This window comes from Pholcus phalangioides, unplaced genomic scaffold (assembly GCF_987345545.1).
Source record: "Pholcus phalangioides strain wild (caught in Gottingen) unplaced genomic scaffold, Ppha-v1.0 ptg000024l_1, whole genome shotgun sequence".
NCBI classification, from domain to species: Eukaryota; Metazoa; Arthropoda; class Arachnida; order Araneae; family Pholcidae; genus Pholcus; species Pholcus phalangioides.
Window position 1 is genome coordinate 19,725,314 of NW_028301616.1, and position 27,322 is coordinate 19,752,635.

Below are 27,322 nucleotides of genomic sequence, written 5' to 3' on the forward strand. Positions count from 1 at the left end.
CGATAAGTTTACGAGATCGCGCGTTCTTGGTCAAATTGTTTTACCAAAACAGCAATTTCGCAGTAACTGCTCTACGGAAATATCGGACTTGGAAGAGGATTCGAGAAAAGGTCCAATGAATGTTAAAAACCTTCGGAGTATATGATAACGAAATTTGAAACCACAGGATCGTTGGCTGTTCGTCCTGGAAGAGGAAGAAAACCCTTTTCTCTATAGACGAGGTTTCACTACAGATGGAAGAGGGCAGAACTTCAAATTCTCGTGGCAGCACTAGTGTCAGGCTGTGTAGCACAGGCGTTGGATAGACCACGTTCAACTGTCCATAAGATCATGCGGAATATCCTCCGATATTATCCGTACGAACTTTCACTTGTACAGCGGTTGTTTCCACATTATCATGACGCTCGACTACGGTTCTTACTGCAGTTCCTAGCTCGCGTTGAGGTCGATTCTGAATGGCCTTGGAATATCCTCTGGACAGACGAAGCGCATTTTCACTTGGATGGTGCAGTCATATAATACTTATAACTGCCGAATTAGGGAACCAGAAAATCCGCACGCTATCTTAGAGGTCCCGTTGTATTCACCAAAAGTGACGGTGTGGTGTGGATTTACTGCATCATTTATTCTCAGCCCCTACTTCTACGATGAGTTACGTTCTACAGTTCCAGTGACATGTTCGATCAATGGGAAGCGATATGCATTGCTGTTACAGAACGAAGTTGTTCCGGCTCTGCAAGCACGTCACTGCCTTGCAGACACAATCTTTATGCAAGACGGAGCTTCTCCACACTTTGCAGGGTGTGTTAAGAATATTCTTAAAACACATTTGATACAGAAGAACGTGTCATCAGCGGGCACTTTCTTAATCCATGGGCTCCCCGATCCCCAGACCTTAATCCATGTGATTTTTGGCTTTGGGGGCATTTCAAACGTCTGGTAAGTCGTGGCAATCCAAGAACTTTACCTGACCTTAAAGGCAGCATTTCATGCCACGTGCTGAACATTTTCCCATACACACTTCGGTCAGTTGTGGAACGTGCCATCTTGCGATTTCATATGGTATCTGAAAATAATGACCATCATGTGGAACATGTTTTGTTGCAGTAACAATTGTAAAAGTGTTTAACAATCGTTAAATTGTAAACGTTTGCCTAAATTTGTCATTTCTTAATAAAACGCCCTCTGGGGAAGACATGTGCAACTAATTTCCCCCCCGAAACAAATTTCCATCCCCCCACTTCATGAAGTCCTCCACAAAATTTCACAATTTTCTGATGACTGGTTTCGCCTGAAGGCTACTTTAAAATAGTGTCTTTTAATTATGTACACCCTTTACAAATGTACATGTCAGAAGGTTAGGAAATTTCCTTCCTGTTCTTTTTTTTTTGGGTTCGCAAATTATTTCTCCCATTAATGTCGGTCCGCTAAATTGTTCACCTAATTTCACCGGTCCGCAAGTAATAAAAGATTGAAGAACGCTATTCTAGTCCGTTTTTCCATCTTCCGAGTTACGTCGCAGCTATAAAATGGGTGCACCATATTTCCAGCTAAAATTTTATTGAAAGTAGTTTCAGAGCTGTTTTTCTAGCACAGCTCTTTAGGAATAACATCCAAATATCACAAGATAGGGGCCAGTACTCTTCTCAACAGTATCAAAATGATATTTTGATGCCCTTCCCAGCAATTTACATTCATTCTAGAAAACACAATAGTAAATATCTCAACATGCCCCCCACAATGGTGGAGCTGAGAGGGCTTCAGGCCGAGACGATTCTGATGACATTTTGTCTTTTCAACACTATAAATTTACTATATATGGGGGCCCGTGAAAAGTCTAGCTTTGGGGGGGGGGATCTCAGTATCCTGAGGCTCCCATTATGCTTATGCTTTAAGACGCCCTGGATGAGGAGAGAAAAATTGCTGCGATATAACCTTATTCCATTAAGGTTGTAGCCAGGGCCGTAGCGTGCCTTCTTGGAGGTGCCCCCTCTCGATAGGTTATTACAGTATTAGGCAAAAAAGTGTAAATTTTTGTAGGGGGGGGGGGCCCATTTCTCCCTTTAGACCCTGGGGCAGTGCCTCGGTTTCCCCAGCCTAGCCATGGGCTTAGTTGCAGCGAACTGAAAAATTTGGGTAATTTCGGCCCTAACGTGGACATGCTTTGACAAAGGTGTGCCACTTGGCAAAAACACCTAAAATAAATCTCAAGGTTACTTGCGTAATGTATTAACGCACGATCGAGCCCGTACTGGTTTTGCATCGGGTAGAATTTCATCATGACTAATTTCATATTTCATCCAAGACCGCAACTGGGGAAGGGTGGGGGTGGTTCTAGCGCCCCGATTGCTGAGTTTACTCTTTTTTCGTTCAAAATTATGGCGGGGAGGTGCCAAAATGGATACCTACTAGTTCCGGGCGAAGAGTAAATTTTGGTTATAGTTGCGACCTTGGTTTGAGGCATCTATCGACCAGTGTTATCAGAAAATATAATCTTTAAGAGTAATCTCACTCCTCCAAAATTTTAAGGGGTGGGTTTTTTTTATCAGTAAGAAATAACTCTACTAAAAAAAATTACTCAAAATTTGAAGGAGCATTTTCACTCCTCAATGAAATTTGGTGGAAGAAAATTGAATTGTGATGCTTAAGTCATGTTTATATCACGCATCTAGATGCATATTGGTGAACACTGCTATCGACGTTTGATAGGATCAAAAGGTATTGTGTGCCCTCCCGTTCGATTAAAGAAACATAAACTTCAGCCTTCCAATGGCGCGGAACTAATCATTGCAATCCACTTCAAGGCCCGTTAAACATTCGTTAAAGGACATTCAACGAGATCTACCGCAAACCATTCAAATTTATATCTGTTTTGTATGCTGTTTCGTGAAGATAGCGTGCAATGGGTGAGTTTTTTTAATTTATAGTAAATTTTTAATGTTTTATGCCGCAATAATTTACATTTGATGCTGCTTGATGGCCGTTCGATCAATTTTGGCTGCACCGATTCTTTTTACCGACGAATCACGTGCTCTGTTGATAATTGCCTTGGGACCTCGATCGCCATGTGACCAATTTATGAGAGCACTGCAGAGGCCAGTGTAATTAACCTTAGGCGGGAAATTCCCTTTTTAACCTTCTAATTTATTATATTTTATCGCGTGAGAAACATCGTTGAACTGAGCCAACCACAACACACAAAACTGGTGTAATTATCTCTCAAGAAAAATTGGTTGTTGATTTTAAACCGTAGTGCAGTATGAAAATGAATAGTGTATATGGTATGCAACATATATTTTTTTATTTTCATGATGCACACCAGTGTAAATTTTACGAGTCACAATAACGGTTTATATACTTTCGTGCAAAAAAAAAAAGCAACACACGCTGGGACATCTGCTGCCATCTATGAAATTAAAAACAAACTGATTGCTATAATTCTTCAAGTAAAATTTTGGTCTTAAACCGGTATGCGCAGCATGAAAATAAACAGTACATTTGGGTAGGATACCATGTATTTTTTATTTTCAAGCCACATATGGTGTACATTTTATGCTCCATAAATAAATTAAATTGTGGCAAATTAAAAACTTAATTTAATTAAAATATAGCAGCCAGTGTTGTACGGCGCATAAAATTTGCATCGGTATGCAGCATGAAATAAACAATGTATGGTATCATACCATGTACTATTTATTTTCAAGCTGCGTACCGCTGTAAAACCAACAGTCAATTTTACTTGGGAGTATTTATAACAAATAGTTTTGTTCTTATTTCATAGGTAGCAACAGGGAGTCCCAGCGCAAAGTTTCTGTTATCTTGAGTAATGTCTGTGCGCCATTTCCCTTCTATAAAAAAAAATATCGGAACGGAAAAGCAAGCAGAATTCTTACTCATCCATCAATGTTTCAGGCCGCGTGATTGAAAATTCTGACGTCGGCATTTTATTCATATTGAATCGCTATCTTCATTTTCATTATCCCATGCTTTCGATTGAGTTCCCGAGGAGGTGGGTCTGGGAAATCTCTTAACTTCAACCGCTCGTTCGCGGTAAACCAGCAACCACGAGACTTAAGTTGCGTGTATGCGCAAGAGAAGTTTTACGCATACATGTGACTATCATTCACAATAGCCTTTAGGGGACGAAGTTGCATAGGAGGCATGCATATTTCCAGAACTGTAAGAAGAAAGCATGCTCACCCCCCTTGGAAGGCTTAGGGGCCTTGTGTACAGGGCCGTAACTAGATGCTTGGTCAGCCAAAGTAAGCACGAATTTTGTCGGCCCGGTAATGTTGAAAGAGAGGTTACACTTCAACAGTTGAAGGGTGAAATTAGTTCCCTCTCTGCTGCGGCACCCGGGGCACCAGACCCGCCTGCCCCCTCCTCGTCGCGGCTCTGCTCTTGCGTACTACTAGAAATTCGCCGGAGGCTTCCTGTCCTAGAACTTCTTGAAATTTGGCACCATTCTCTTTGAACCAACCTAACCTTTATGAATAAAGCCTAATATATATAGCCTACCATAAAACAATTTTTTTTTCGTCCCCTAAGATATAGGAATAAAAAGGACTATAGACCAGTAAACACGATGGCGGCCCACTGAACTTGACCGAAATGAGAGTCCGACACGCTCTTATCTGGCCGTCGAATCGCTCCGCTGACCAATATTTGTTGCATCCAAAATTTCCTGAGATAAGAAGATGAAACTGAGAACTTTCAAAAATGGCTTCCACAATTTAATTAAACACTCGACTGACCCAAAAATTAGATATGCTTCCAGGTCGCACATGTTACATCAGTTTTATGTCAAGTGAGATAATCAGCTTACCAGAAGGGCTCCCCACATGATTACATTCATGCATTTTCCGGTATTTAAAACAGTTTCTAGATCTCGTGCTCGTCATTTTTTGTTTCCGTCGATGCCGAGGAGAAATCCCTGGATCCAAAATAAGTTCTACATTTTGGTGCGAAATTCATCTTTAAGGGGACCCAATCCAATTCAAAAGTGAGTGAGTGACTTGATTAATTACTATATAGTGACTTCTGATTCGGGGTCCTTATTTGAAATTTCAACTATAATATGCGAACAAAATGCGATGAGAAAAGATACCAGGTCCTGACTTGGCTCCAGGACCCTCTACATCTTGGAGTCAGGTCAGAGTTTTTCCACGAGTCTTTCTAAAGTTAATTTATAGTGTGGTAGAGGTCACCAAACATTCATGCTTTAAGTACGCCCTGGAAGTGCGCTGGAGGCATGCACGCAAGGGTTACACACCACTGGAAGTGCGTGTTAGGTGTGCGTATTCCTAGAAATGCGTAGGAAGCCGGTTTACTACTATTTACACATACCAAGTGAGTTAAAATGTATTTCTCGCAATGCATAGCAAATGCAATAGCAGGAGGCTATTGCACTTTTAAAAATGTGTTGAGCTTGGCTTGTTTCTAGACACGTATGTGGGTTTTGCGTACCCTTGGAGTGCGTAGCAGTTGTGTGTATTTGTAAGAATGTGTAGAAGTTGTGTGTAGGGTTACCAGACGTTCTACTTTTTGATGTCATTTCAAGCGTCCTCTACGTTTCAGAAAATTAGCCATTTTGTTTCCACCCCCCCCCCCCCTTTCAGGTTTCCGAAATTATTTTTCCTTTTTTTTCCTGGGGAATTTTTGTTAACTCTTAAACATATCCCTTGTCGTTTCCCCACCCGAAACCTTTACACTCTGACCAATCGCCGTCGAAATTCCCAGAACACACGTCTCCAAGCATGGCAGATGCTATTCTAATCACTGCCCAGCTTGCTCCAGGATAATATGATAATATGAAGCTCTGGAAGAACAAAGCCGCAGCATCCATTTCGAGATTACCATTGCTCGCTCACCAACAGCTAATGCCGTATGTTCCATTGAGGGGGGGGGGGGGCTGTTACCTTTTCCATTCAGAAATAAAGAAAACTTTTCATCCTATTTTCTGAAAAGAACACTTAATGCGGATTACTGTGGCGAAATCACCTCTGATGGTAAAAAAAAAAACCCTTCTAAGGGTAGAGAAAGAAAACCTGTCGCGCCTTGCTGCAGACAAAGCAGTAAAACTGACCAGACTGTGTGAACAGTTCATTAAAAAGCAAGGAGAGATCAATCGTTATTTGGTCTTTTTTTTTTGATTTTTTAGAGGTTCTGTTTTATAGTTGGGGAAAATATATATTGTTGAGACGGTTTTTTTTTATCAATATAGTGGCGCCATTTGTTGTGGAAATTGGGAAAAGCGGTGCCACGAAGGATGAGCGCAAGATTCCTCCTTTCTCGATTTTCGAATCTGGTAACCCTAGTTGTACGTATTTGTAACAATGCGTAGCAGTTGTGTGTATTTCTAAGAATGCGTAGCGGTTGCGTGTATTTCTAAGGCCCCTTTCACACGGAGCGGATGCGGATGCGGGTCCGCATACCCTTTCAAACGAGCGCTGAAGATGCGGACGAATCGCCCGCATCTTTAGTTCGAAATTCGTGCATATAAACTGTTTTTTCGCAATTTTTGTAATTATTTTTCTCCTTCACCCCTGATTCAGTGACCATAGGCAGCCTAGAGGCATTCTTTGGTGGTTTAATCTAGAGCCGTATAGAATATGGGAATAAAGATGTCTTCATTCCGATCCTCACAAGTAGTCGATGGGAGAAAATGTCTTCAAATATTTTCAAAATATTTTGAAAAAAAAAATCCGTCTTTTCGGAAAAATATGGAAGAAAACAAAAAAACATCCAATGTTCGAAAAATCAAATCCAAAAACATCCAAAACTTTCGATGTTCCAAAAAAAAGAAAAAAAAAATTCAGGAGATATCAAAGAATTTTCAAGTAGTAAAAAAGGGAAGGGGTAGAGACTTTCAAAATGCCTGTGCTTAGAAATATTCACAACACAATTCTGTCTTAGGCCGGGATTACACTATAAAAGTTCGTTTATAAAACTTGAAAAATGCAACCAATAGGCGGATCAGTTAAGTTTTCTCGAATGTAACAGATGTGTTTATTGGTTACATTTTTCAAGTTTTATAAAATAACTTTCATAAACCTTTTAGCGTGAAATCCCATCTTTACATTAGTCTCACTTCTGAAATATAAAATTTCATTTTTTCAAGTTTATAGACTGAATATCGTGTAAAATTAACTTGTAGGTATCGGGGGAACCCCCAAAAATATTCAAGTGCTAGGGTCTTCAAACGACTTAATCCGGCCCTGGGTGAACACCGTACGTGGATAACGTTGTTTAATAAAAGTATTTTTTTTAAAGTTTAAAAAATTAACATTAAAAATTTAAAAAAATAACAAATATTTAAAATAATATTTCAGATATTCATATTTTTAAATAATTTTAAAATTTTAAAAAGAAAAAAATTAAAATTTTTAAATTAAATTTAAAAAGTTATCAAATTATGTAGTCAATTAAATATTCGTAATGAACAGAACGGCTTATAGTTTTGGTCCCGTCAGTGGCCGTTGTTGGCAGGTTTTATTATATAAAATTGTGAAATATGGACAAAAGGCAGTTAAAGTTGCTATATCTCAATCTCAGAAGGAAACGAAGGGATACACGTATGTAGGTACATTATATTAATGAGCAGGGACCATCATATGGTGTTTTTAAGGGTATTTATGGCAAATAATTAAAAAAATTCCGTGAAAAATCACCTTCAAAAAGTAGCCAAAGATGCGGACGAATTCGCTCCGCATCCGCATCGTGTGAATAGCTCCGAATAAACCTATTGTCAAAACTTCTATGTGCGGATGCGGAGCCCGCACTTAGGTTTTGACACATGCGGACGACGTCCGGACCCGCATGAACATTTCCTAGGTGCGGAGATTTTTCGGCTCGTCTGAAAGGCGCAGTATATTCCAATTGTTAAAACTTCTTCCGGACCCGCATCCGCTCCGTGTGAAAGGGCCCTAAGAATGCACAGGCACGTGTATTTCTAGAAATGCGCAGGGGGCTTGCTTATCTCTAGAAATGCATGTGGGATGTGCGTACCCAGAGGAATGCGTAGAAGATATGTGTATTTGTATGAATGCGTAGGCTAGGAATGCACGCATGCACGAATTCCTAGAGGGCTTCCTTATCCTTAGTAATACGTAAACGGCGTAAAGGGCTTGCTTATCACTAGGCATGCATGTGATATGTGCGTATCTCTTGTAATGCATAGGACTTGTGTGTGTTTATAGGAAGGCGAGTCGTAAGACGTGCGTGTAATCCCAAAAATACTTGGGGAGGGGAACTGGATCATCTCTAGAAATGCGTGGGGACAAGTTTATCTCTAGACATGCATGTGGGGGGTGTGCATGCCTCTCCCCCCCCCCACATGGAATGCATAGGATTTGTATGTATTTGCAGGAATGCGTAAGAGACATGTGTAATGTATGCTTAGAAATACTTAGGAGGCTTATCTCTAGAAATGCATGTGTGAGGTACGCATATCAAATTCATAAGAATTGCGTGTATTTGTAGAAATGCGGAAGAGGGGAAAGGTAGAAAAGCTCACACACACACACACACACACATTTCTAAAAATGCGTGTAGGTTTGCTTTTCTTCGGACATGCATGTGAGGTGTTCATACTCCTAGAAATGAACAGAACGTGTGTATTTGTGAGAATGCTTAGGAAACATGTGATACCTCTCCCTAGGAATGTGTGAGGGGCTTGCACATTTCTAGAAATACGTGAGGAGAAGGGTGTCGGAATACACTATTTTATCACAGCCAACGATCAGTTATCAAATCACTCAAGCAGCCCTCTTCCGTTGCAAAGAATAATTTAAATGGCCCGTGCTCATCAAAAGGTTAGGCATCCTATGGTCACCCCTGTATATTTAACCTGAATAAATGAATCGGATTGAATGGTGCCATGATGCATTATTTCTTTCAATGTTCGGTGGATCGATAGAGGACTTCAATGACTAAGGTTCAAGTTAGTCATCATTACTCACGGGTTTCCTGGTTTAATGCTCGTGCGTGCGACGATTTCGTCTACGTTAACGGGTCAACACCGGATGGACATTTCCCATTGAGTCATTGCTGAAATAAATCCAAGCTGGCGGTATTCCAACAACAATAATCGTCATGTCGCGAAGGAATCTCACACAAACGCTTGATCGCCGATTGAAGTCGTTCAAGACGGCCTCGTCAACAGTCACATACTGTGTCAAATATCGTTAACTCTCCTTCTCATAGCATTCAAATAACAGCCAATAGATCGAATCGCCCTTCGGATTCTTTCCTTGTTGCGAGGCTTATTTCACGGTCTCATGGTCATTTTCACTAGTTTGATGTCAACGAACAAAGGAAGAATTATACTCAGCTCGTTACAGGAATAGGACTAATGGTGAGTTTGTGAGTTCGACATCGTTGAAGTTACAATGCCCGTAAAAAGCGCCCCAAAAACATTTCAAGAGTGTGCAAAAAAAGAAAAAAAGATTCTGGACCATTGGGACCGATGGACCATTCCATCGCCCACCAGGGCTATGGAATGGTCCAAGGGGGCGATAGGACCTACTGATTTAACATAGGATCCTATGGGTTTACTTGAGTTGGGGGCGAGGAGAGGAAAAAATTTCTGAGGGGGCGATGGAACAAAAAGTTTGGGAGACCATGAGGTTAGAGCATAGTCTCCCAAACTTTTTGTTCTGCCAATGCCTGTAATAAAAAAATTTCCCTCTGAACGTTAGGGGGCGATCGCCCTCTAACACCCCCCCCCCGTTTGCTGTCCACCTATGCTTCTGGAAATATGCACACCTTCTATGCAACTTTACGGTCTTCCAAATCCAATCATCTTACGCATTTCCCTAGTAATTCAAGACTCTTAGGCTATGCTCGAGAGAATTAGGTCCGCTTCGTACCCATAACATATAACGTCTGCACTAGGAAAACGTAGCACTTACCCTCTTCCGTATTCCTAGGGCCCCCCCTATACGAAAGGCTCCCTCTCCCTTACGCCTTTTAAGAGGGGAGGGGTGCGTGCAGGTTTTCCACACATTTCTGAAGATACGTAAGCCCTCTGCGATTTCTGGGGAAAGGGGCAAGATACGTACGTTTTCTATGGAAACGCTACGTGCCCGCAATACGACCGCCCTACGAATTTCTTTAATAACACACGAGCCCTATGCGCTCAAGTCAAGTCTGTGTATAAAGGTATGAGCATGCGTCTTACGCAACTTGTACGTAATCCTAGGAGATCTTAACGCTTCTATCTTAACGCATTTGTAGTGATACTCCTTCCAAGAAGGTACATGCTTCCTAGAGATACATAAGCCATCTAAGCCATACATTCTTAACCCGTGGCCTCAAAACCTAATTTCGTAAAAATGAACTAAGCAACACATTACCAGATCACTTGAGTATATCGCGGTACATTTTCAGACCATTTCAGTGACCAGTGGCGTGATTGTTCCAGATCACTTAAGTGTCCCGCGGAACGTTTTCAATACCTGTGAAATTGCGAGCACTTTCCGAAAAGTTGAACACCCTTGATCTACGTATTTTAAAGGGGTACATATGCCCTTTTTGGAACTCTATGGGTAGGCAATGCAAGCATCTTATCGATTGGTCTAGAAAAATGGATGAATTTACTACCCATTTAAAAAGTAGGCATGTCCTCTGTCTACATGAACCTGGAGACACGTATCACCTCACGTTCTTCACTGGCACTTTCACCTAAGTCAAACGTGAACAACATTCAGTGCCGCAAATGAACTTTATCGACGGGCGACCATGCTTATCTCCATGAACAAACGACACAGGTTCACAACAGATTAGACTGCTGACTGCAGCAACTGTGTATCAGTGACAGCGGGAGCCTTTTGCATGCACCTTTCCCCCTCCCCAGCTGAATAATTGTGCTGTGCTGATATTTATTCACAATACTCATTGCTTTAAGAGAGGATATCTTATCTCCATCTTTTTCAGGCATCATCGTAATCACGATGACGACTCGACATTTCTCTTTATCATTTTACGCTGCTCTGGCATTGTTTCATCTGTTCGGTCATTCGGAAGAGTTCGTCATTTTGCCAGTCGGCAAATCGCCTTGGAAGATCGGTCATCAGTCATCGTCATCTTTTACATCGGTTACCGCCAACAATGGAACTGACGCGGAACTTGTGTTCCTGAATGGCACAGACGAAGAAATCCTGCAGGTGAGACCATTTTTCGCACATCTTATACATATAAAATTAATTTTCTGTGTGTTCTCTATACAAATCTACAATTTTAGATCGATCGTCATCAAATTTTTGATATATACCAAATGGGACCCGACTTGAACGATAGCCTACTTTAAAATTTCGTCAGAGCATAGCAAATGCCCCAAATGGGCAAAAAACTGTCGGACAACAATGGTTTTTGGGCCTCAACAATCACTTTCCGAACGTTTACTTTGGTTGCCGTGATTCTCTGGCAATGCGTTTCAGACGTGTTTTATGCCTTTACAATGGTTTGTCATTTCTCTAATCCTGTTAGCATATGTATATGTATAATAGTTTATGCCTTTATAATGGTTGGCCACATTTTCAATACTCCCAGTAATGAGGCGTTTTGAATAGACGTCATAATCATCATCAGCATCGCTGATGGACATGCAAACCGTGTCTAAGTTGACACGGTTTGCATGTCCCTCAATGAAAGAGGGAGATATCAAGTGATCCAAACAGCCTTATTGAAGAAAACCCGGGCAGCGCCGGGAATTATAGCTAGTTGTATTATAATTGCTCTGAACCGATACGTTCACATACGAGGGTTCACGCAGTGCCGTCTTAACGCACGGGCCAACCCGGGCACGACCCGGGGGCCTCAAGGGAAGAGGGGCCTCACAAAAATGAGATTTGGTTGAAATTTTCTAGAATTTGCCTGGTAGGGCCTCAGGAAAATCACTTGGCCCGGGAGCCCATGATGCTCTTAAGACGGCCCTGGATTCACGAGCACCCATGTGACATGGCCAGAGGCGTAAATACAGAAATGGCTGAGTGGGAGGGGCTATAGTCCTGGGTGGCAAGTTTGACGTTGATGAGTGGCGCTAATTCGATTAATGAGTGACGAGAAAATTAGCAAAATTGGAGAAGGGTGGGGAAATTCGTAAAACCATAACACTGCCTCTGCCTAGAGAACGACGGACAAGGTCGGTGGGTAAACGAAAGAGTGACCTACAGAGTTTACAGGCATGTGAGTGGCCAACCGAGTAATCTACATAGTTGTCAAGCCTGTGAGTGACCAAAACAATGTGCAAGCATGTGAGTGACAAGAAGTGACGTAGAGAGCAAGTGACCAAGTTAGTGTATCACCAAGAGAGTGACCTAGAGGATTTGCAAGCATGTGAGTGAGCTACGGAGCAATGGGACTACGTCGGTGAGTAGCAAAAACAATGTCCAATCATGTGAGTGACCTATAGAACTTAGGACCAAGTCGGTGAGCGTCAAAAGAGTGACCAGATTGTTTGCAAGCATATGAGTCACCTTGATGAACCAGGTCAGTTGTGTGACCAAAAGAGTGATCTAGTGAATTTGGAAGCATGTGACTGATCTTAAGAGCAAAAAAACAGGTCGGTGAGTGACCATAACAGTGTCTAAGCATGTGAGCGATCAAAAGATTGATGGCCTAGATGCCAAGTCATCAGATTTTTGAATGACCAAAAAGGTGATCTAAACAAGCGAGTCGATGCGCGATTAAAAGAGTTAGATAGTTTGTAAGCATGTTACTGACCAAAACAGTGTGCAAGCATATGAGTGACTAAAAAAAGTGACTTAGAAAGTGAGAAACCAAAGGAGTAACCTAGAGTGTGTGTGTGTGTGTGCTGCATGAGTATGACCTAGATAATGTGCAGTGAATTACCAAAAACGTGACCTAAAGAGAGTGTGGTCCAGGTCAGCGACCGGCAAAAAGAATGACCAAGAATGTCTCCGGTCACGTAATTGACCGGAAGAGTCACTTGCTTGGTCACGAATTAACCATTATACCGTAGAGAGAGGGATCCTATTTTCCTTAAAACACGCACAGAAGTTGACTTGCTGAGTAGAGAGATAACATTGCAGACTCTCTCTTAACTTCAGTTAATGGCCTCCAGGTGGCGTCAGCAGAGAAGGGTGATGATCTTTGCTCGGCCCAGGTTCTTGAAATCAATAGGCTATCTGGATATTATGCCGAGGTGAACTGGAAAAAAAAGTGTCGTTCTCTCCACTACGGGTGTGTCTCCACTCTGCAAGTCACGCTACTGTATCAAGGGGGGACAAAAGGATTGTCTCTCTCTGTGATATAATGGTCAGTGTGCTTGCCCGGTATGCAAGAGGTCCTGGATTCAATTCCCGGTGGAGAAAACGATACTTTTCCAAAAGTTCACCTCGGAATGATATCCAGAGAAACGCTATTAGAGTGATTTCATACACTTATATACTGTATTATTAGAGTTCACTACCACAACCCTTTCCGGTGTGAACCAGCACCTCCTAGAGATAGAAGACCTCCGCAGTTTGCTTGTGACGTCAGTAAGTAGTCCGTTTTCCCTCAGAATATTCAGGGAAAAAAATTCTCTGCTCATCCAATCACTATGCGGTATTTGTGAGCCAACCAGGAAGATTCTACGCCAAAATAAGAAGAAACGAAATAGGATGCTACGCTTCAAATTGGCTCCTTGCTCCGGGGCAACCTTGCTAGGTAGTCTGAATGACGTTTGTGGCAAACAGTGCAGAGGCCTTCTATCTCTAGGAGGTGCTTTGTGAACTTGGGTTCTTCAGAGAGTGTTTACGTCTATACTAGGAATAATTCTAGACGATGTTAATGTGTCCCGTTGTCTGACTCTTTAACAGCTGTCGACGAACGGTAGCGACAACTCGCCACTGACAGAACTCGAGATGCTGGCGTCGTACTTGTCTCCGGCGGAGGGCTTCTTCCACGCCACTGTGTCGTCGCTGTCCGTCATACTCGTCTCAGAACTTGGTGACAAGACGTTCTTCATAGCCGTGGTCCTGGCGATGAGGCACTCGAGACTGGCCGTCTTCTCGGGGGCCTTGGCGGCCCTCGTACTCATGACAGCTCTTTCAGGTAGGTTGTGATTGAATCGAAACACGACGTAGTGGATCTACACCCGGCTTTAACATGAGTGGGGGGGGGGGGGGGCTTCCTGCGCTGTTGTACGAAGTACTTCAAGCCTCTGAAGACCTCTGACTTAAAAAGGATCCACGACATATTCATAGATTACTTTAACCGCGACACAGTTCCAGATCACTCAAGCAGCCGGGGCACATTTACAGATCACTTAAGTGACATGTGACTCATTCACAGATCACTTAAGTAACATGCGGTATATTTACAGAGCATCAAAGCGGGCCGAAGTGTAGTTTCACATCACTTAAGTTATAGTCCTCCGACCACGAGATGAATTTTCGCTGCGTCAAGTCACGTCACGTCGGATGATTCAATTTTCTTCTGGTAAAACGATTGCACATCGAGTAAAGTTCATCGGTGACTGAGCTTTCACGATTGGCATGTCCTTCTAGGATAAAATAGAATCGTTTGACGTGACGTGCCGTAGCCAAATCTCATCTCGTGGTAGGAGGACTATACCTGTGACGCAGTTCTAGATCACTCCAGCGACTCGCGAAAAGATTATGCAGATGAAAGATCGTTCAGATACCATTCAATCATGAAAGATCATTCAGATATCATTCAATCATGAAAGATCATTCAGATATCATTCAATCATGAAAGATCATTCAGATATCATTCAATCATGAAAGATCATTCAGATATCATTCAATCATGAAAGATCATTCAGATATCATTCAATCATGAAAGATCATTAAGATATCATTCAATCATTCAATCATGAAAGATCATTCAATCATGAAAGATCATTCAATCATGAAAGATCATTCAATCATGAAAGATCATTCAATCATGAAAGATCATTCAGATATCATTCAATCATGAAAGATCATTCAGATATCATTCAATCATGAAAGATCATTCAGATATCATTCAATCATGAAAGATCATTCAGATATCATTCAATCATGAAAGATCATTAAGATATCATTCAATCATGAAAGATCATTCAGATATCATTCAATCATGAAAGATCATTCAATCATGAAAGATCATTCAATCATGAAAGATCATTCAATCATGAAAGATCATTCAATCATGAAAGATCATTCAGATATCATTCAATCATGAAAGATCATTCAGATATCATTCAATCATGAAAGATCATTCAATCATGAAAGATCATTCAATCATGAAAGATCATTCAGATATCATTCAATCATGAAAGATCATTCAGATATCATTCAATCATGAAAGATCATTCAGATATCATTCAATCATGAAAGATCATTCAGATATCATTCAATCATGAAAGATCATTCAGATATCATTCAATCATGAAAGATCATTCAATCATTCAATCATGAAAGATCATTCAGATATCATTCAATCATGAAAGATCATTCAATCATTCAATCATGAAAGATCATTCAATCATTCAATCATGAAAGATCATTCAGATATCATTCAATCATGAAAGATCATTCAGATATCATTCAATCATGAAAGATCATTCAATCATGAAAGATCATTCAGATACCATTCAATCATGAAAGATCATTCAGATATCATTCAATCATGAAAGATCATTCAGATATCATTCAATCATGAAAGATCATTCAGATATCATTCAATCATGAAAGATCATTCAATCATTCAATCATGAAAGATCATTCAGATATCATTCAATCATGAAAGATCATTCAGATATCATTCAATCATGAAAGATCATTCAGATATCATTCAATCATGAAAGATCATTCAATCATGAAAGATCATTCAATCATGAAAGATCATTCAGATATCATTCAATCATGAAAGATCATTCAATCATTCAATCATGAAAGATCATTCAATCATTCAATCATGAAAGATCATTCAGATATCATTCAATCATGAAAGATCATTCAGATATCATTCAATCATGAAAGATCATTCAGATATCATTCAATCATGAAAGATCATTCAGATATCATTCAATCATGAAAGATCATTCAATCATGAAAGATCATTCAGATACCATTCAATCATGAAAGATCATTCAGATATCATTCAATCATGAAAGATCATTCAGATATCATTCAATCATGAAAGATCATTCAGATATCATTCAATCATGAAAGATCATTCAGATATCATTCAATCATGAAATTTCATTCAGATATCATTCAATCATGAAAGATCATTCAGATATCATTCAATCATGAAAGATCATTCAATCATGAAAGATTATTCAGATATCATTCAATCATGAAAGATCATTCAATCATTCAATCATGAAAGATCATTCAGATATCATTCAATCATGAAAGATCATTCAGATATCATTCAATCATGAAAGATCATTCAATCATTCAATCATGAAAGATCATTCAGATATCATTCAATCATGAAAGATCATTCAGATATCATTCAATCATTCAGATATCATTCAGATATCATTCAATCATGAAAGATCATTCAGATATCATTCAATCATGAAAGATCATTCAGATATCATTCAATCATGAAAGATCATTCAGATATCATTCAGATATCATTCAATCATGAAAGATCATTCAGATATCATTCAATCATGAAAGATCATTCAGATATCATTCAATCATGAAAGATCATTCAGATATCATTCAATCATGAAAGATCATTCAGATATCATTCAATCATGAAAGATCATTCAGATATCATTCAATCATGAAAGATCATTCAATCATTCAATCATGAAAGATCATTCAATCATTCAATCATGAAAGATCATTCAGATATCATTCAATCATGAAAGATCATTCAATCATGAAAGATCATTCAATCATTCAATCATGAAAGATCATTCAATCATTCAATCATGAAAGATCATTCAGATATCATTCAATCATGAAAGATCATTCAATCATTCAATCATGAAAGATCATTCAATCATTCAATCATGAAAGATCATTCAGATATCATTCAATCATGAAAGATCATTCAGATATCATTCAATCATGAAAGATCATTCAATCATGAAAGATCATTCAGATACCATTCAATCATGAAAGATCATTCAGATATCATTCAATCATGAAAGATCATTCAGATATCATTCAATCATGAAAGATCATTCAGATATCATTCAATCATGAAAGATCATTCAATCATTCAATCATGAAAGATCATTCAGATATCATTCAATCATGAAAGATCATTCAGATATCATTCAATCATGAAAGATCATTCAATCATGAAAGATCATTCAATCATGAAAGATCATTCAGATATCATTCAATCATGAAAGATCATTCAATCATTCAATCATGAAAGATCATTCAATCATTCAATCATGAAAGATCATTCAGATATCATTCAATCATGAAAGATCATTCAGATATCATTCAATCATGAAAGATCATTCAGATATCATTCAATCATGAAAGATCATTCAATCATGAAAGATCATTCAGATATCATTCAATCATGAAAGATCATTCAATCATTCAATCATGAAAGATCATTCAGATATCATTCAATCATGAAAGATCATTCAGATATCATTCAATCATGAAAGATCATTCAATCATGAAAGATCATTCAATCATGAAAGATCATTCAGATATCATTCAATCATGAAAGATCATTCAATCATTCAATCATGAAAGATCATTCAATCATTCAATCATGAAAGATCATTCAGATATCATTCAATCATGAAAGATCATTCAGATATCATTCAATCATGAAAGATCATTCAGATATCATTCAATCATGAAAGATCATTCAATCATGAAAGATCATTCAGATATCATTCAATCATGAAAGATCATTCAATCATTCAATCATGAAAGATCATTCAATCATTCAATCATGAAAGATCATTCAGATATCATTCAATCATGAAAGATCATTCAGATATCATTCAATCATGAAAGATCATTCAGATATCATTCAATCATGAAAGATCATTCAGATATCATTCAATCATGAAAGATCATTCAATCATGAAAGATCATTCAGATACCATTCAATCATGAAAGATCATTCAGATATCATTCAATCATGAAAGATCATTCAGATATCATTCAATCATGAAAGATCATTCAGATATCATTCAATCATGAAAGATCATTCAGATATCATTCAATCATGAAATTTCATTCAGATATCATTCAATCATGAAAGATCATTCAGATATCATTCAATCATGAAAGATCATTCAATCATGAAAGATTATTCAGATATCATTCAATCATGAAAGATCATTCAATCATTCAATCATGAAAGATCATTCAGATATCATTCAATCATGAAAGATCATTCAGATATCATTCAATCATGAAAGATCATTCAATCATTCAATCATGAAAGATCATTCAGATATCATTCAATCATGAAAGATCATTCAGATATCATTCAATCATTCAGATATCATTCAGATATCATTCAATCATGAAAGATCATTCAGATATCATTCAATCATGAAAGATCATTCAGATATCATTCAATCATGAAAGATCATTCAGATATCATTCAGATATCATTCAATCATGAAAGATCATTCAGATATCATTCAATCATGAAAGATCATTCAGATATCATTCAATCATGAAAGATCATTCAGATATCATTCAATCATGAAAGATCATTCAGATATCATTCAATCATGAAAGATCATTCAGATATCATTCAATCATGAAAGATCATTCAATCATTCAATCATGAAAGATCATTCAATCATTCAATCATGAAAGATCATTCAGATATCATTCAATCATGAAAGATCATTCAATCATGAAAGATCATTCAATCATGAAAGATCATTCAATCATTCAATCATGAAAGATCATTCAATCATTCAATCATGAAAGATCATTCAGATATCATTCAATCATTCAATCATTCAATCATGAAAGATCATTCGGATATCATTCAATCATGAAAGATCATTCAGATATCATTCAATCATGAAAGATCATTCAGATATCATTCAATCATGAAAAATCATTCAGATCATTCAATCATGATCATTCAAGTGATTCACGGCACATTTATAAATCACTTAAGTGGCCCGCGACGATTTCTTAAACCAATGAAATAGCCCGCACTCAACCTAAATAAAGGTTGAGCACCCTTACTCTTGCGCTATACCAGGGATCTTCAACGCATGCCCGCGGGCCACATTTGGCTCTCGAAGCTTTTTGTCGTGGCCTGGAGATCATTTTCAGAAAATGGTTGGAAACTTTTAAAAACAATTAATCCTTGAATTAACGAAAGAAATCATTTCGAAATTAATGGAAGAAATAATTCCAGAATAAAAATGGAAAAAATAATTCCGAAATATTGATGAGAATTCACAATTAATGAAAAATGTAATTTATAAATCAATGGGAAATAATTCCGTAATTCCTGATAGAAATTATTTCACAATCAATAAAAGGATAATCGCATAATTAGTGGAAGAAATGATTTCAAGATACATTGAGAAAGAAAATGATTTCAGAATTGCCAAAATAAGTGATTAAAGAATCATTTAAAGTGATTTCAGATTAAAATCAGAATTAATTTAATCAGTAATTAATCAAAAACGTTTACAGAATAAGTGAAAAAAAAATTATTTCAGAACTAATGGAAATTGATAATTAATAAAAGAAGTAATTTAAGAATAAATAAAAGTTTATAATTATTTTTACTCGGTAGGTTAATTGGCCCCTTCTATTAAGATGTCACTAAATTACGCGTGGGAAGTTTCAATTTGGCCCGCCGTGTCTGAAAGGTTGAAGACCCTTGCCCCATACCTTCCCTCAGTTTCAGTAAATAATCTATATACAGTCGAACCCGCTTATAACGTTCTCGCTTAGTGCGACTTATTTTCGTGAATTTAAATTTTTTCCTGTATTGATAATGTTAACTTTTCCCGGATACAACGTTTAAATTTTTTGCTATTCCCGCTTACAACGTTCGGAAAATTAACACATCGGGGTTTTTCCTTCCTTTAAAGCAGCGTACTTTTCTTTCACATTTTTTTCATATAAAGAAACGAAAATGGTGATTATAACATACAAATCAATAACATATCAAAACATACATAATTAGTGACAGAAAACATACATAAGTTGACAGATTTTCGCCAACATCAAGTGTCATTTAAAAGCGGCTTTTTTCAGATAGGGAAAATCGGATTTCCCAACTTTACTTTCTTGGAATTCGATTCTTCACAGAACGGCCAATATTATGCCTTTGTGACCTTTTAAATTTCGGAAAATGAAGAAGTAAAAGCGTCAGATTTTGCCGAGCACAGTTCGAGTCAAAGTGTTTCAGAGCAAGTTAAAAAGAGCTCTTAAGTTTAAAAGAAAAAATAAATACTTAAATTTGTAGATGATAACCACAGTGGACACCAGTTGTAACGTTTGCAGAAGCAGTTAAAGGGCCGGAAACTTTCCTGATATTTAGTTTAAAGGCAAGAAAATGTGCCATGTGATGTCATCAATCTTTTACGGAAACTTGATTGTTATAAAAGAAAACTGTTATAGTGTGACTGGTTATAACAAATAATTGCTTCTTATTAAATCACTATATGTACCTTAATGTTTGTTAATAAATTAAAAATGACATAAAAAAGCTATGGTCGGTGAAAAACTGCTTATAACGTTTTTAGTTGTGGTTTTTGAAAAACGTTATAAGCGGTATCGACTGTATGTAAAATTGGTTTTGTGAGAAATCTACAATTTTAGATCGATCGTCGTCAAATTTTGCATATATACCAAACGGGACCCGACTCTTGAACGATAGACTTTAAAAGTTTGTCAGAGCTTGGCAAATGCCCGAAATGGGCAAAAAAACTGTCGGGCAACAATGGTTCCTGAGCCTCAATAATCACTTTCGGAATGTTTACTTTGGTTATCGTGGTTTCCCCAGCAATGCGTTTCGGGACGTGTATATGCCTTTACAATGGTTTTTCACTTATTTAATGCTGCCATTATTATGTATAGTTTATGCCTTTATAATGGTTTGCAACTTTTTCAATCCTCCCACAAATGGAAGAAAACCCCGGGAAGCGCCAGGTATTATGTAGCTAGTAACACCTATTTTTGATGAAATGAGAATTATATGAATTGTAAGAGATTGATATCGATTTTTTTTATCCGCAGCATGCCTCGGACAGATCTCGAACGTGATCCCGAGGATATACGTCCATTACGTGTCGATCGGATTATTCGTCATCTTTGGCCTGAAGATGATCAAAGACGGTATGTTTACTGTACAATTGAAGGGTACTCAGGGCCGCCCTTGCCAGACGCGTTACCAATTGCGTCTCCACAATTTTATATATTCTGTGTAGCGAAAGGAATCACTTCAGAATATAGAGGAATATTGAGAAAATTCCACAATAAAAAATTTTAAACAGATGATTGGATGTAAACAAACACAGAAATTGATGAAAATTCAGCACTGAAGGTGATTTTAAAGTAATTACATAAACACGATTCCCAAAACCAATGAAAATTTCAGACAATGAATCAAAAAAATAATTGAAAGAAATTATTCCAGCATCAATAAAAATTCGGAATGAAAAAATAATTCCAGAGTTGATGAAAATTCAGAACTCTAGTGAAACAAATAAGAGAGGGAATGTTACCACAGAATTAACGAAATGAATTTTTTTCCAGAATTAATAAAAATTCGGAATTAACGTAAGAAATAATTCCAGAATTGGTGAATTAAATACATAAATATATATATATATATATATATATAATTCCAGAAGTGGTGAAAATTCAGGAGCAATGAAAAAAAATAATTTCAGAATCGCTAAAAGAAACAATCCCAGAATCGATGAAAGAAACAATCCAAGAATCGATGAAAGAAATAATACTAGAATCGATGAAAGAAACAATCCAAGAATCGATGAAAGAAATAATACTAGAATCACTGAAAGAAACAATTCAAGAATCGATGAAAGAAATGATTCCAGAATCGGCGGAAGAAACAATTCCAGAATCAATGGGGGAAATAATTCTAGAATCGATGATTGAAATAATTCCAGAATCGTTGAAAAAAAAAACCAATTCGAGAATCGATGGGAAAGAAGCAATTCCAGAATTGCTGAAAGAAGCAATTCGAGAATCGATGAAAGAAATTAATCTATAATCGATGAAAGAAATAATTCCAAAATCAATGAAAGAAATAATTCCGAAATCGATGAAAGAAATGATTCCAGAATTTATGAAAATTCCAGAACTGAAAATTAAGGTACAATTAAGATAATTAATATTCATGAAATTCTGCAATTCACGAAAATTCAGAATTAATGCTACAAAAAAATTCCAGAACTGATGAAAATTCAGAATTAAATTATTGAAAGAAATGATTTAATAATTGGTGAGAAGCCTCCAATAATTTACTTAGAGTGCGGGGCCCTGTGCGACCTCACCTATCACTCACTCTCAAGGGCGGCTCTGAGGGGTTTCACTGAGATGAATTGAATTTCAACTAGTATAAGCAGGTGCTAATTATGTAAAACGTGTTTACAGGTTGCTCAATGGCCAACAACGACCTCAGCGAATACGACGACGTCCAGAAAACGATCGAAACGAGACACTCGAAAGTAAGATTGATTCAAAATGTCGATGAGTCATTTTGTTTTTACGATGACACGCCGTCCTATCTGCTTGCATAATATTGACAACACTGAACATACACTATACACGCTACATATAGTGAAGCGCTTTCGGCCTAAAAGTAACTTGAGAGCCAGAAGAGCAACCTACATAAGAGTACAGGGTGGGCGAAACGTCTTGGACACATATGTAGAGAAAGATGTCCTCCCCACTTGTTAATACAAGATGTACAGAAAACTGTCTGTTTAGAAAAAAAAATTATCTCTCCAAGGAAGGCACAGTCTATCTGCTTCTATAGTGTAGTGGTAGAGCATTCGTTCGGCATGTGTGGGGGTGGGTTCGTGTGCCCATAAGGGGCCATTCAAGTATTACGTCAGCATCGAGGGGGGGGGTTTCGGATTTGCTGACTTTTGATGACAAGGGGGGGGGGGTTTGAAGGTTGCTTACGTCATCACCCACCCCTTTTTGAAGATATGAAATATTCTAAGCTGCTGACGAAATTTCGCTGACGGGAGAGGGGGGGGGGGCGTCAGCGTTTTGCTGACAAGGGGGGGGGTGGGGGGTGAAAAAGGGCTGAAAATCTGCTTACGTAATACTTGAATGGCCCCTAAAGGTAGAAGTGAATTTTTTTTCCAAAAATCATCTCTAGATAACAGCCTCTTTTCTGTATATCTTGGCTGGATACATCTTGAAAACTAATAAAAAATCAATTTAGTTCTTAAATTCCTGTCGATGGATGGCCCCCATGAAAGCAAACCAATAGAAATATACAAATCACAACTCTATGAAAAAAAAAATGCAGGGTTTGCAATTAACAGCTCATTTCACTGAATTTTCCACTTCTTGGGGCGTACATAAGGTTTTCATTGTGATGTTGATAATGGTTGATAAAGCATGCTGGCCAAGTCTTACCTCAGCCACGATTGGCCGGTTGAAGCTTTACGAATATTTCGGACACGAAGAGGCTAAAGAAAGGTTCGGGGGTCCGATCACTTTGGTCAGACTTTCATGACGCCTTCTCTGTCGATAAAAATTAGAACTAATTTTTCCCTGTATCACCCCCTTTCCCCGACGTGAGAAATAACTACAGTAAGGGCCGTATTCACCGACGGAGTTTAAACCGTAATCGCGGGTGAAAGGATTGAAGATCGAAACAGATTGGTTAAATTCAGGATTTTAACCACAATCCGTGTCGATTTCTAATTCTTTAACCTGCGATAGTATGTAGTTTAACTTCTGTCGGTGAATACGGCCATTAAAGTCCGTTATAAAGAGTAGGGCGTATAACGACAATCTCAATATAATGATAGATTTGCAGGGGATTGTTTTCACTCACAGATGACACTGCATCACCAAAAACTCGACGTAACGCTTAAACAGCGACACAAACAGTGCATAATTAATGTTTATCAAGATTTCCCTTACATAAAACTACCGCATCTCAATATGAGCACCCTTTCTATCTCGGGCTACATGTGCGGATGAAAGAGTGCTCATTGAGCACTACTCAACGTGAAATGTGGAATTTTTATGCAACGCAAATAGTAATAAAAATTAATTTTGCACGGTTTGTGTAGCATTTTGTAGGCCTGTTACTCTCTGGGGGGACACTTTTTAACGGGGAGATCGGTTCGCATTTGCGCCTTGAAGTTGGCAATAGTTACGGCACTGATTGTGCTCGGTTTGAAAGGAAGAAAGTACCGTTATGTAAATAACATAGTTTTCGTTTTTTAACACCCAAGTTATTTAATGTGTTCCTTGTGTGTGTGTGTTTACGCAGAGCATGATTTCTGCATGGGAGAGTGATAGAATTTTCTCAAGGTCCCGTGGTTTTTAGGGGCCCAAAAACTTGAACAACATATAGTCACTTGCTAACAAAACATCTTTGACCATAGTTTCCTGCTTTCCCCAGGCCCACTTACGTCAAAGTTGATCCCTATGACTCGTATACTATATGTACGGGGGGGGGGTAATCTTAATGTTTTCGGGGACTCCACAACATAAACACTCCGCCCTCTTCAGCTTTCATTTCATATACTTGGGGGCGGGGAGTCCCCAAAAATGCATACGCAATTTCCGAATGTGCTTGAATGATGGGGAAAACAACCTGCACAAAAATATGAGCACCTCGATAAATTTTATCTCGCTAAAAATTAACGGGAAATCTCAGAATTATTGAAAGAAATAATTTCAGAGTTTAGAGAGAAATTCAGAACCAATAAAAGTCTTAATGGGACCCAGGTTGTAAGCACTAGGCCCGGGTCCCGTTAAGACTCAATATCTACGGATATATGAATCTTTTGATCTGAATGGATGATTGTGGCTTTTCTGTAGGTGTACGAAGAAGATGGCGAGGCCAGTTATAAGAAAAAGTTGCTCAAAGTTGGATTGCTGTGGATATTCGCCGAATCGTTTGCCATGACGTTCCTTGCCGAATGGGGTGACAGGTCGCAAATCACGACCATCGTTCTTGCAGCTCGAGAGGTAATAATAATAATAGTAATCGATTATCATAATCGATAATCGAAATCCATTTAAAAGCGATTGATTCATCTCGTTTAGCGGATTGAACCGTGGGTCTTCCACCCCAATCGTGTGCTTATAAAACCACCAACAACTTGTAAGTTTGCAGTGATTTTGTTTGGACATTTTCTAAAACTGATGTTTTCTCTCGAAATTGCAGAACATGTCGGGGGTAATATTCGGTGCGGTGGTTGGCCACGCCATCTGTACATTAATAGCTGTTATCGGAGGCCGGATGGTCGCAGAGCGGATATCAATCAAAGCCGGTACGTTTAAAATTCCATTTTATCTAGAATTGTATTTGAAGATGACTCTCCGCTATTCATTCGAAAGTTTTAATGACCGGCAGATGCGAAGGTGAATTCAAGAAAGAAAATCCAATTCCCTCTACGGGAAATCGAACCCACCTGCTCTCGCATGCCAGGTAAGCGCGCTAGACCACTACGCTATAGAAGCAACGAACTTCTTTCCTTAGAGCTTGTATGCACTGAACGGGACCGCACATGGATATAGTCATACCTCACTCAGCAACAGCTCACTAACTGACTCTCCAGCTTCGCCTGAATTCGCATCAGACAGTTGTTAAAACCTTCGTATGAATAGTGGAGAGTGACATTTTCAGATAAGCTGTCATCTGGTGACAAATATTAGTGTATGTGAACTGTTGGGGTTGAGTTAGGTCTGATTGTCTATGTACGGTCCCGTTCGGTGCATACAAGCTCTAAGGAGCCCTGTGGTGGTCGAGTGCTCATAGTGACGGACTCGCATCGGGGGGACCCGCGTTCGAAACCCACCGTCACCAAAGTGGTGATTTGATTTTCTGTGGTTCCCAACTTTTCGAGGCTCAAATGCGAGCCTATCTCTTCATTAAAAAGTCTCGTCGTAGAGAGCAACAGGCCTGCAAACAGTACAAGTATTCAGTCATTTCACTTCACTCACTTCGCTTCTGATGATGGCAGCACTGAAAAATCAAACTCAACACTAGATACGCACTCAGACTATTAGGTACACACACTTACATTTCCGGCACAACTCACTTAGATAGTAAATTGCCCATGGCGATAGACCTGAGTTGTGCTCTGTTTAAAAAAAAAAGTCCGTTGCTTCTATAGCGCAGTAGTCTAGCGCGTTCACTCGGCATATGAGAGGGCGTTGGTTCGATTCCCCCCATAGAGGCAGTTGAATTTTCTTTCCTGAACTTATCTTCGCATCAACCAGTTGTTAAAATCTTCGCAGAATTCTAGACTTAGTTACTCAGTCAAGTGTCAAAGAAGAATTAATTTATTCTTTGGCTGTAATTAATATCAATCATTAAACAATAAGTAAAACAATTCATGGAAATTAATTATTAGATAGTTAATGTAATCAATTACACAAATATTCCCGAATTTTCTAACAGATAAAAATGTATTATCCGAGGGGGTGAGGGAAGGTAAGTCACATTGCTATGGAGGTGCGGGAAGGAAAAAATGTTGGAAACCTCAGATCGTGACGCCAACTCTATCCAATGTCTGAGCACCCTTATCTTATTTTGTCTTTTAGAGTTCAAGAGATTACCCTTTATACAGTGTTATTTCAAACATAATGAAACATGAATGTCGCTTTTATTTTCAATCCGCAGTGACCATAATAGGAGGGTTCGTGTTTCTGCTGTTTGCCGTTTGGGCAATCTTATCGGGATCCGGGGAAGGATCAGCGTCAACTAGCAGCAGCAGCAGCAGCACTTCTTCGATGGACTTGGCCGTGGCTGCGAGGTCCGTGGACGTATACCAAAGTGCGCTGTTCGTCCAGCAGGCGTCGAGATAGCGACTCTTGTATGTGTGTGTCATCTACCTGTATATAGCCCAATCACATATTGTACACTAAAACCTGCCTAATTGGAGACCTCATTGTCCCGGACACATTGCCGTAGTGTGTTTGGACAACCGTGTAGTTAATTTCTGCATTAGATGTCCACAATATTGTGAAAACTGGATAAATTTCTAGTTTTTCACGAACTTTAACGGATCCGTAGGTGCTCAAGGCTATAGACAGGTTTTATTGTAAATTCATGTTCATTTTTGTTGTGTGTCATTCATCATCATGGAAAATAAAGTAGATTCGTTTCGCTTGTTTATTACGTTTCGATGTTTGATTCTTGCCATGGAATA

General features: G+C 38.6%; 1 protein-coding gene across 2 annotated transcripts; it reads left to right on the forward strand.

Annotated features, from left to right (window-relative positions):
• Positions 1-4,913: 4,913 nt before the first annotated feature.
• LOC149068930 (uncharacterized) lies at positions 4,914-27,291 on the forward strand. Of its 2 annotated transcripts, none has more exons than XM_089251176.1 (8): positions 4,914-5,002; positions 10,936-11,165; positions 13,824-14,058; positions 21,180-21,278; positions 22,563-22,636; positions 24,984-25,133; positions 25,333-25,438; positions 26,794-27,291. In XM_089251176.1, exons 2-8 carry the CDS (start codon positions 10,953-10,955, stop codon positions 26,976-26,978), a joined length of 1,062 nt encoding a protein of 353 aa, XP_089107302.1. In that variant the 5' UTR covers positions 4,914-5,002; positions 10,936-10,952; the 3' UTR covers positions 26,979-27,291. The 2 variants fall into 2 exon arrangements, with proteins under 2 accessions (XP_089107302.1, XP_089107303.1); XM_089251177.1 differs by having other exon boundaries at positions 4,932-5,006.
• Positions 27,292-27,322: the final 31 nt, after the last annotated feature.